Here is a 12,463-nt window from a genome sequence, read left to right as displayed (position 1 = left end):
CACTAGAGACTCAACTTACTCTCTAACTTATAGATAAATCCTCCAGATGGAAAAATAACGACTAGTTTCTTTGATCTTTGTCAAAATAATCTTGGCTGTTGATAAACACTTAAAGATTGTTCAATCTTGGCCCTTGATTTTTTTTTTATTTTTGAGGAATTTTCGAATTTATCATTTAATTCCATTTTAATTAGCTCAAAATTAATTATTTTGAGCTAATATCCTCAAAAATTTGACTTTCACTTAACCACCAAGGTCCAAGGGTCCAAATTTTCTTGAAATATACAATATTCCCTTGGTGGAGGATCTTTAAAAATTGAATTTTTCCATCCAGAGACGTTATTTTCTTAAGACAATTTAAATTTGACTCTAATTTATTAATTTTTTGGCTTAGGATTTAATTTTATTTTGCTAGAAAAATTAATTAATTTACACATGAAGGGATTTGATATTTTTCCGACCTTCTCATACATATGATTTTACATTTGCGAGACTTAAAGAGGGAATGCACATTTGGCTTAAGACCGTCAAGGCACTTAACCTATCTGCGACACAATATGATCTAGTAAACCAAGTGATTTGTAATAAAATAATTAAGCCAACTAGCTTAAATTATTCCCAAATCACTTTTACATTAGATTCGACTAAAAACACTAGGACTCACTTAAAAATTTGACAATAAATTTCATTTTAGCTTTTGGGGTTTAAGCTAGAGGGAAAAACTCCTCTGATTAGCCGTGTCTAGAAACACAGGTAATCAACGAGGTTAAAAAACCTCCTAGGATGAAATTCGTCATCAAAATTATAGGGTTACTTAGGTTGTTACTTAGAATCAAGGTTTTACTAAGATCATTTATGTTACATAACTTGCAGAATGAGATAACCATGACGCATGGATTGTTGATATGTGATCCGATATTTGTTGAAAAAATTGGTACTTTCGCTTCCTTGGTACTTTGGTAATTTGAGTGCGACAGGTCCCAGTCCTAGTTGATCAATCTCCAAACCCTTTTTTTCACCTTTTTCCATTTTTCTGCTCTAACCCTAGAAGGTCTCCTAGGACCTAGTGCGAAATGCATTAGGGTGGCCTCCTTCAAGAGCGAGTTGGCATGCAACTACGATGGGGTTTCCTCTAAGTTCTCTCAAATTTTGAAGCTCATCCCATGGCTAGATTTGGAGAAACCTCAAGCCCTAGCTCCAACATCATTTCTTCTCCTAGGCTTCTTTGGTTAGCGACTTTCCATAGGTCAATTACTCTTGAAAACTCGTTGGAAGTTAACCATTCATTGACCTATATCATCCTTGCTTGACCTAGGGTACCTTATTCCTCTTTGATCTTGTAAACCCTAGGCCTAGTTCAGATCCCTTTAGGTCTCTCTTGTGGTCCCAAACCCTTACATGGTCACTATTTCTCAAAACCCTTAGAGAGGTCCTTTAACCTTTTTTAGGAAGCCTTCATTCTAGGTGTAGCCCTTGCATTGAGTATCTTTTTCCCTTAGGTCTAGGCCTCCTCCCATTAGTCTTTCTTGGAAAACCCTTATCTTGCTTCTAAACCAAGCAAGCCATTATTTGAGTCTCTCCTATGAATGGGTTTTGGAAATCACATTTTGCCCTGTTATTGACCTTATCTTCCTAGTGGTTACCTCCATACCGGGATTTCTTCCATCGGTGAAGGTGTGTAAAGAACAGGGGACATTGACTGAGGTGACAATGGGTCCTTGTCTCGTTGTTGCCATTCAATCTATTAGTTATCCCTTAAGTACCCCTCCTAGGTCCCTTGCTAGATTGTGTGGTAACGAGACTTAGGGCATACCACCACCAAAGGATAAATACATCAACAATAGATCATTGAGCCATAGAAAAGCCAAATCACCATGAAAACATATCATATGCTCCCTCTCATTTGAACTTAGGAAATAATACATTAGTAAGGGTATTAATATCATCAAATGCACATCCCTCCTAGGTGATGCCGAATATCACAAAGTTATATCACCTAGGGCAATCCCACCAAGGAAACATGTATGACCACACTATGCCAACATCATAGGAGGAGACATAAGAAAGTGCTAACTCCATCAAACATAAGTATGTGGCAACCACACACTCGACAAAAGGGGACCATGTAGAACACCCCCTCCTAGTGACAAACTAATATCCTAACACCATTATGCATAGTCATTGGGATGCTCCAAGAAGAATATAACACATAAAGTATCAAGCATCTATATGTCAAGAGAGTGATCCATCAAACAAACACATGATAGTAGCACCAAAACCATCAAATGACTATAAACCATGACCATTCATCCATAGAGAAATAATTCTCCTCCGCCAAATATCTCCATCCGATAATCCTTCAACTAAGAAAGAAAAGGCTCCATAAAGTTGTATGCTCTCAAGTCCTTCCAAAAGCTCCAAAGGTACCAGCAACAAACTCAATCAATGTGATGAAAATCACGATGAAAAATCTCATACAATGTAAGGTGTAACTATTCTAATAGACAAGTCAACATTAATTAATAAAATAAGAGATGAAGAGTGACACACCACTTGTCTCATCCTCATACATAACATCTCCAATGCAATGCCCAATTTACCCCCACACAAATGATAGGGAGCTCCACCAAAGGAACCATACAACATCAAGTAGAACCATCTAGTAAGGAGTGGAGACTAGAACACCATATGACCCATCAATACATCATCGGACCTCCAACACATCAACAATTGATGGAACCAAGTGAATGACCCAGCTATCCAAATCTCTTTTTGATAAAAATCATAAGGGTAGTGAAGAAATTCATAATACTACCCCTATACAAAATGAGGGGTAACAATCATAATAGTAGATATTGGGCCTTCTTTAATTTTCCAAGGAAAATCTCGTGGAAAACCTTCCTTTACTTCCCCATAATCCATGGATGGTAAACGAGGTAAATTTCTGGCCTTGATTATGGAGCCTAACCCTAAGGAGGTCAAAAAAGTTGAAACCGTGACCTCCCCAACTTAGCACATGACTGCTTGAGCTAAACCTTGGGGCTAGCATTTATTTTGGGTTGTCCTTTACTTTAGTTATATTCCTTGTCATAATTATGCTTCACAGTCGACTAAGGGTGATATCCCTATCTCACAGTTCATTTCTCCATAAGAATCAACCAGTTAGAGTTTTGGGTTTAGTTGGTATGCCAGACTGGCAACTTTCCTTCACACATGGATTATATAATCTCTTGCCTGTGACGTTCTTTGTTGGTGCTCTCCATCTCTTCAAAAGAGACATCAACCACATCATTAAGGAGGATATTTATAGGATTTTATTGAAACTCCAGAGTTTTTTGGACTAACTGTCATAAATCCTTGTCACCTAGTCTCTCACACTAATTCAACGTCTAATCTCCAAATGGACAATGTTCTTATTTCTGTTCCAGCTTATATCAATTCATAGCATGGACCAAATTTTCTTGGGTTAGCCATGAAGCTATTCTCATCTTCTTCAGATAGGAATAAATCGTCACATACCAAAAGAGTAGCAATTCTGTTAGCCTTGCCTTGTGGAACTAGAGACAAAGGAGCATTGTATTTTTAGATGCCTAGTTTATTGTATGATACATGGTAGATAATGGATTTTTGTCAAGGACTTTGGGGTTCAGGATCATCCTGAGAACACCACAAGGGTCAGAGATATGGACTTTTTTTTAAGTGGGGAGCTATCTTAAGATAGGAAGGCCCTCCTCAAAAATGAAACTACCCAAAGATACTCATCCATATCCTCCTTTTATTCTACAGGAGATTCTGACGAGAAGTGATTGCAGGACCAGCACCACCTTTTATCAGTACATTGGAAAAATACATAGAATCACAGCATAATGCCTAAACAACCCTTACCACCAGATTCTTCTTGGGAAAGGCATATATATCCTGGTCAACCCTAGATAAAGGCATTCTATTACTAACTATCGTGTGCATGTTTTTAGTCTTTTGCAGTATGAAGCAAGGATATTACCATATGAAGAACAGTGATATGTTAAAAATAAGATAAGCATGGAGGAGAGGATCTGAAATGGAAGAAATGACTGGTAGAAATATAAAACTGGTTCATCACACTTAGATTGTTGGTTGTTTTGCTGAGAGAAACCTACCCCACTAGTAGCAAGAATCATTCTCTCTCTAGAAATCCTGTTTTGTTAGAAATTTTATTACTCACAAGATATATTTATTACTTGTGAATTTGCTCAAGTCTTGTCATTGTAATTTTTTTTTTGAATTTTTTCCAGCCAACAAGACGAGATTTTGGATTGTTGGTGAATTATTATGCAAGGCGTGGTGACAAGCATCACGCACGCTCCACTTTCGAGAACATGCGAGCAAGAGGAATAGAACCAAATTCATATGTATATACAAAGTAAGAACCAGCTTCTATAATTTTTTATAACGAGTTTGGCTTGAAATTTTATTTTGAATTTCTAATTTTAAATGTTGTATTTTGTGTGCTAATTTTTCCTTCCACTGTGAATAGAAATATTAAATTCTTTTGAATATTCCATTGTTAATGTTTCAAAATAACTGCGAGCATTCCAAATCAATGTTATGGCTTTTTGAAGGAGCATTGAAATTTTCCTCTGCATTTTTATTCCTGTGGTTCTTTGACCTTGTTTATCTTTATGTTTTAGGAATGTTTTTTCTAGAGGTCAGAGAATAACTATGCACGCAGTAGCTAATAGCTATTATAATTCCTTCACTGTTTCACGCCTTTCCAAAACTGACTTTATTAGTACAGGAGCCTGTACCTATAACTTATAAGTAGCAATTTGCAAGTAAGAAACAGTTCTATGATATGCTGAAGAGTTATGGAATGTTAAGACAAAATTTTAGTGGTAAGGATATGAACTCCGAGAATCAGTTTAAATTTTTCTCTTTGTATGTGAAGTTGATTAATATTGAAACTCAAATATACATTCCAAGTTTTATCTTAAAAAATATAAGTTTTCCCCATTCAATCTTGCATTTTTTAAAAGATGATTTGAAACAATACTTTGCCTTGCCATGTTTTTGATTGTTTTGATCCCAATTGGATTTATATTTTAGGAGGTTCTTTTCTAAAATTCAAAGAATATGATGCATTGGTAGTGTTGTCGCACAAAATGTGTAATATCTCTTATCAGGGATATCCCTCAAACACAAGCAAACTCCAACTAGAGATGGACTGGGAAGGCATTAACCAGATATGTCGCCTCTGAAAAGAGGACGAGATGTGGAGGCTACCTGGCCCTTTCCAGACTCTAAGAGTATAGGAGAAAAACACACAAGTGGTATAGTAGCCGGGGAGATCAAAGAGATAAAAAAATAACAGTAGTGCAACATACGATAATGTATACATGGAATATAAGCAGATACTCGAGAAATGCAGAGAGAAATGCTGAGCCATTTTATTATACTGAGTAATGGAAAGAGTACAAGAGGTGATCAGAAAGATAGCACCTTGACTTGCACAAGGCAAGTGAAGAAATACACTTAGAATGGTAGGGAAATGGCCTCTCTCTGAACTGCGTCCAAGCTGTCGGAGAACTGCTGTGCTGCTGCTACTGTTGGAATCAAATGAGGATTTGGGGCTGTTCCCCTTCTCAGAAAATGCTGAAACTCTGGAATCAACCTCTGCTCAATAAACCCAGAAAAGCCCAGAAAGCTTTTCTAAAATAGCTGACCCCCGAAAATCACCCCCTTGAGGTTCTACGCTATCCCTTAAGGCTCTGCGCTGCCCCTGAAGAGAATCATCCAAAACTCTACCCGAGACTCTACCAAAATCCTTCAATATGCAAGGGCTGATCCCTTGCTCAATCTCCAAGCTCAAATCCTCCACAGAAACCCAATCCGGAGCTCCTACCAAAAGAGACTGCGTCCTCCCCTCTCAAGACTGCGCAGTCATCAAATGCTCAGTTCCTCCTCAACTCCAGAAATCGCTCCTCTTGCAAAATACTGATGAAACTACCTTGCTCGAGCAGGCACTCGAAGTCCTCCGGGGCTAAGGGTGAGATCTCCGAACGGAGACACTCGATGCACTAAACAGTGATGTAGATAGGCTAAACAACCAGCGTGCTCTAAGTCGAAGTGACTAGCTCAAATGCAACATAATCCAATGCCAAAATAAGGAGGCTCCCCTCTCCTTTATAGCGTTGGCCTCTCTCAAAACCCTAAGGCCCACCTCCTCCAACGTAGCCTCTCTCTTGCCACGTGCTCCTTCTCCATCTGCGCAGTCCCTCCAAGTGTCTACGTGGGCCCTCTTCTCTACGTGGTCTTTTGGCCCCCTTGGCTCCCCTTTTAAGTTACAACGTTGTGCTACTAGGGAGTGACCTTATTCAAAAAGTGAGTTATGTCCCCCTTTCCTCACCTTTTTATTTATAAATAACTATAGAAGGCAAAATTGAGCAAAATGAAATATTTCAATTAGCCATGGCTAATTTGGAATATTACAGTCTCCCCCGGCAAAATGTTGCTTGTCCTCAAGCAATTGAAGTGATGGATGCTGCAAAATTTTCTTATTCTCCCAAGTGGCATCCTCATTCGGTAAATTCTTCCACCTCACCAAGAATTCCCGGACCGTCCTGCTCTGCAACTGCCTCTCCCTGGTATCAATAATAGCCTCTGGCTGCAACACCAAATGCCTCTCATCATCCGTGGGTGGTAGCTCATCTGTCACTGTCACCTGCTGCCCCAATGCCTTCTTTAGGCATGATACATGAAAAACGTTATGAATCTTGCTGCCTTGGGGCAGCTCCAACTCATGCGCAACCTGTCCAATCCTGCGTATCACCCTGTATGGCCCATAAAAGCGGGGCTTGAGCTTCTCAACTCCCTTCTGCTTTAGTGACGACTGTCGGTATGGCTGTAATCATAGGTAGACTAAGTCCCCTACCTCAAACTGTCTCTCCACCCAACCCCTATCAGCATGCAGCTTCTGCTGGTTTTGCGTTGTAGCCATATTATCCTTGAGAGCTCGGAGAATATCTTGACTCTCTTGGATCCAAATCTTGGCTCTCGGAGCCTTGTTAGCTCCAAACATCACATTAGCAAAAGATAAAGGGTGATATCCATACAAAGCATAGAATGGTGACATACCAATGGACATGTGATGTGTTGTGTTGTAGCAGTACTCCCCCAGATGCAGCCACTTCAGCCATACTCGCTGCTGCCCACTGACATAGCTACGCAAGGAGCCCTCCAGCCACTTGTTAACTATCTCTGCCTGCCCATCCGTTTGTGGGTGATAACTGGTACTCGGTGTCAACTCCGTCCCCACCAACCAGAAAAGCTCTTGCCAAACCCGCCCATGAAACGGCTGTCCCTGTCACTGGTGATGGTTTTAAGAAGACCATGTAGCTTGAAGACCTCTCTGAAGAACAGCTCGTCCACTTGCGTTGCTGTTAGTGTGCGGATATGGCAAAAAAATGTGCGTACTTTGTCAGTCGATCAATGACGACAAAGATACAATCCTTGCCCTGCACCATGGGCAACCTTGTGATGAAGTCCATCGAAATACATTCCCATTTCCCCTCCGGAATGGGAAGAGGCTGCAATAATCCTGCAGGATGGCTCATCTCCCCCTTGTTCCTCTGGCAAACATCGCACTCCCGGATATGCTGGAGGACGTCCTCCTTGAGGCCCTTCCATGAAAACCTCTCTCTAATGGCCCTGTAGGTTTTGGTAAACCCCTGATGGCCTGCCAATGGTGAATCATGTGATGCTTGAAGTATCTTCTTCTTGAGCTCAGATCCCTTAGTCAAGAAGATCCGGTCCCTATAGTGGATGATCTCATCGATGACCCTGTACTTGTCATCCGCCACCTGCCCATCCAGAACCTCACATGCAAATCTGTCCTTGGAGTACTCTACTAAGAGTCGAGCCCTCCAGTCTGTGTCAAAGCTCATAAGAGACAACGTGGCTGGTCTACGTGAAAGGGCATCTGCGACCACGTTGTTCTTACCCTTGACATACTCAATGTCAAAGTCATACGCTTGGATCTTACTGATCCACTTCTGCTGCCTCTCCTGTCGCTGTTTCTGCTCCAAAAAGAACCTGAGAGTGTTGTGATCAGTCCTCACCCTGAACCTGTTACCCACTAAATACTGCTGGAATTTGGCCAATGCATGCATAATGGCCAACATCTCCTTGTCGTATATAGAGTACAACCTCTCATGCGGAAGGAGCTTCCGGCTCTCAAAGGCTATAGGGTGACCTCCCTACATCAACACTACGTCGATCCCCTCTCCCCACGCATCACAATCCAAAACAAATGGCTGCGAAAAATATGGCAACACAAGCACTGGGCAGCTGCTCATAACCTCCTTGAGCCTGTCAAAGGCTCGCTGCGCTGTATCCGACCAACTGAATGCCCCCTTCCTTGTCAGATCTGTCAGGGGTGCAGCAAGCTATGAGAAACTCTTGACGAACTTCCGGTAGTAAGTACAAATGCCAATGAATCCCTGAAGTTCTATCACGTTCCTCGGCTCCGGCCAATCTCTGATGGCCCTGACCTTCTCCTCGTGGACTCTCACTCCGTCCACCCCTATGATGTGTCCCAAGTACAACATCTTCGTCAACCGAAACTCACACTTGGAGAGCTTGGCATATAACTGTTGCTCCTTCAAGATGCGCAACACTGTCTCAATGTGCTAGAGATGCTCCTCCCAAGTCCTGCTGTAAATGAGAATATCATCAAAGAACACCAACACAAACTTCCTTAAGTGACTGCGGAAGATGTGATTCATGCAGGACTGGAATGTAGCTGGGGTGTTGGTTAGCCCGAAGGGCATCACCAAAAACTCAAAGTGCCCATAGTGACACCTGAAGGCGGTCTTGGGAATGTCCTGCTCCCTCACGCGAATCTGATGGTACCCAGATCTCAAATCAATCTTTGAGAAGAACCGTGCTCCTCTCAACTCATCGATCTTGGGTATGGGGTACCTGTTCTTCAGGGTCTTCTTGCTCAGGGCCCTGTAGTCAATTCAGATCCTCAATGTGTCGTCCTTCTTCTTCACCAACACCACGGAAGAAGCAAAAGGACTTGTGCTCGGCCGAATGTGCCAAAGAGCTAGCAACTCCTGAATGGCCCGCTCAATCTCATCCCGATAGGCTTTGGGATGCCTATAGGGGGTAGTAATCACTGCTTGTATGCCATGCTCAAGTTCAATGGTGTGCTCAAACCCCCGGTCCGGTGGCTGTCCCGACAGAATCTCCCCAAACATTGTGGCATACTGGTCAAGGATGGACTGTATCTTTGGGTGCACCATTTGCCCTATAGTCCCTGCCTCTGATGCACGCAGCTCCACTGCCCACTCTATGTCTCCCTTCTGGAAGACTACCTCCATTCGATGAGTCGAAACAGTTTGAGGCGGATATGCGTGTTGTCCCCATATCTTCTCATGCCTCCCTGTCTTCTCATCATCCCACTCGATCTCTAGGGCCTTCCAATTTGTCGTGACCTTCCCTAGAGTGATAAGCCATTGAACACCTAGTATCATGTTGGTGTCCGGAATATTGACCACGAAAAAGTGGTCAGTCAGTGTGTAGGTGCCCATCGTCACTGATAACTCTGGAACATAACGAGCACACATCATGGTCTGATCTCCTGCGACCAAAACTGAAAAAGCCATCGAAGCTCTTTGTCTGTATACCTCTCCACTCAATCATCTGTGCATTGATGAAGTTGTGGATTGCCCCACTGTCAACCAAAACTGATACTCGCTGGTCACGTACTGTCCACCGTATGCGCAGCGTCAAATACTTGGGAACTCCTCGCAATGCTGCAAGGGCCCCTCCGGTAGCTGCAAAAGCTGCACCACCTGTTGGTGGTGGTGGAGGTGGCAAAGGATCCTGCGCGACATGACTATCTCCTGCCTCCCCATCATCCTCCTCATCCTCTTCCTCGCTGCTCTCGGAGAAGACCTCAATAAAATGTGCTTTGCTAGCAGCACATCTATGTCCCGCTGTCCACGGCTCTTGACAGGTAAAGCACAACTGCTTCTTCTTCAGCTCCCTCCTGGCATCATCATCAATTTGTGCTCGTCCTGGCTTCCCCTTTGGAGGCGGAATTCTCACATCCTTCCCCTTAGGCTGAAAAGCCTGTCTCTGGGGGTAAGGTGTTCGGGTCCTGGGTAAGGCATCCTGTAAGTCCTGGGTCCTGCTAATAGCATCCTGGAGTGTGGCTGGTCTAGTGGATCTGACTAGACCCTGAAGTGGCTCTGCTAACCCCTCAACAAACATGTAGATCCTCCATGCCGCAGATAGATCTGGCACCATCATTGAAACTTTCAAGAAGTCTGCAATGTAGGTCTCTGGGTTCCCGGTATGTTTGAGCCTCGTCAGCTCAACAAAGTGTTGTTCCGGATCCCCCCGGTCAAACCTCTCTATCAATCTCCTGGTGAACTCGGCATATGTCGTCACTGTGGAGTGTCTGAGTGTAACCATCCCATGGAACCACCAGTCCTGAGCCTCACCATCCAAATGTAATGTCGCCACCTTGATGGCCTCTATCTCTGACATCTGGTTAAGCTGGAAATAGATGTCTAGCTTCTCCACCCAAGACTTTGTCGAACTGTTTGATGAGCCATCAAACGTAGGCAAGTGGAATCTACTAGCTATGTGGTGGGTGTCTCCATCATGATAATGCCGGTATCCTCTGTGATGGTTGCGGGGTCTACTATCCCGCTAGAGCTGAACAAAGTCTCTAAATGAGAGAGCATCCCTGAACTCCTGCCCATAGGCCTGGTATTCTGCAAAATAATCGCCCATATGACCGGGCTTTGCCTCTTGTTGGGCTCCGGCCCCCGTGTCTGCTCCTAGGAAAGTGGGCATGGTAGAACGTGTAGGGGCATGTGAGGCCATCTGCTGAGTAGTATCATGCTGAGTGGCACCCTGCTCTGGCAAATGGTGGGATGTACCCGATCCCTCACCAACCTGGAAAACCCGTGGGTCCTCACATTGTCTAGCCTCCACCGCCGTGAATCTCTGCCCCATCACCTCGATCTGCCTCGACAGATCCTGCACTGATTTGAGGAGCATGTCCGCAAATCTCTTCCCGTCCTTATCTGCCATCAGATCCTCCTGCTTTGCGTCCACCACAGGCTCCTCCTGTTCTGTGTTCACCACAGGCTCCTCTTGTTCTGTGCCCACCACCCGAACATAGTCTCCCTCTTCGTAGGTGTTCTCCAACCTACGCTCAATATCTCTGTATTTCCTACCTCTGTAATAGATGTAGGGCTTCTCCCTTGGTGTCATAGGCTGCTAGCTCCATAGGCTGAGCTAGATCTATGCTCTGACACCACTGTAATATCCCTTATCAGGGATATCCCTCAAACACAAGCAAACTCCAACCAGAGATGGATTGGGAGGGCGTTTACCAGATATGTCGCCTTTGAAAAGAGGACGAGATCTGGAGACTATCTGGCCCTTTCCAGACTCTGTCTAAGAGTATAGGAGAAAAACACACAAGTGGTATAGTAGCCGGGGAGCTCAAAGAGAAATAAAATAACAGTAGTGGAACATACAATAATGTATACATGGAATATAACAGATACTCAAGAAATGCAGAGAGAAATGCTAAGCCATTTTATTATACTGAGTAATGGAAAGAGTACAAGAGCTGATCAGAAAGATAGCACCTCGACTTGCACAAGGCAAGTGAAGAAATACACTCAGAATGGTAGGGAAATGGCCTCTCTCTGAACTGTGTCCAAGCTGCCGGAGAACTGTTGTGCTGCTGCTACTGCTGGAATCAAGTGAGGATTTGGGGCTGTTCCCCTCCTCAGAAAATGTTGAAACTCTGGAATCAACCTTTTCTCAATAAACCCAGAAAAGCTCAGAAAGATTTTCTAAAATAGCTGACCCCCGAAAATCACCCCCTTGAGGATTTACGCTATCCCTCAAGGCTCTGCGCTGCCCCTAAAGAGAATCCTCCAAAACTCTACCCGAGACTCTATCAAAATCCTCCAATATGCAAGGGATGATCCCTTGCTCAATCTCCAAGCTCAAATCCTCCACATAAACCCAATCCGGAGCTCCTACCAAAAGAGACTGTGTCCTCCCCTCTCAAGACTGCACAGTCATCAAATGCCCAGTTCCTCCTCAACTCCAGAAATCGCTCCTTTTGCAAAATACTGATGAAACTACCTTGCCCGAGCAGACACTCGAAGTCCCCCGGGGCTAAGGGTGAGATCTCCGAACGGAGACATTCGATGCACTAAACAGTGCTGCAGACAGGCTAAACAACCAGCGTGCTCTAAGTTGAAGTGACTAGCTCAAATGCAACATAATCCAATGCCAAAATGAGGAGGCTCCCCTCTCCTTTATAGAGTTGGCCTCTCTCAAAACCCTAAGGCCCACCTCCTCCAACGTAGCCTCTCTCTTGCCACGTGCTCCTTCTCCATTTGCGTAGTCCCTCCAAGTGTCTATGTGGGCCCCCTTCTCTACG

At 43.7% G+C, this 12,463-nt stretch overlaps 1 protein-coding gene across 4 annotated transcripts in view; it reads left to right on the top strand.

Moving 5' to 3' along the window:
- The window catches only part of LOC149191613 (pentatricopeptide (PPR) repeat-containing protein), a 343,363-nt gene that overhangs the window by 37,166 nt on the left and 293,734 nt on the right, over nucleotides 1-12,463 (top strand). For all 4 annotated transcript variants that reach the window (XM_089404363.1, XM_089404360.1, XM_089404362.1 and 1 more), the window contains exon 2: nucleotides 4,275-4,402. In XM_089404363.1, coding sequence (XP_089260489.1) covers nucleotides 4,275-4,402 — 128 coding nt within the window. The remainder of the gene's footprint in view (nucleotides 1-4,274; nucleotides 4,403-12,463) is intronic.

This window comes from Pinus tabuliformis, chromosome 2_2 (genome assembly GCF_031772625.1).
Source record: "Pinus tabuliformis cultivar Carrire ecotype Pingquan chromosome 2_2, CPIR1, whole genome shotgun sequence".
NCBI lineage: Eukaryota > Viridiplantae > Streptophyta > Pinopsida > Pinales > Pinaceae > Pinus > Pinus tabuliformis.
Note: the sequence above shows the minus strand (reverse complement) of the source record. Positions and strands in the feature narration are given on the sequence as shown.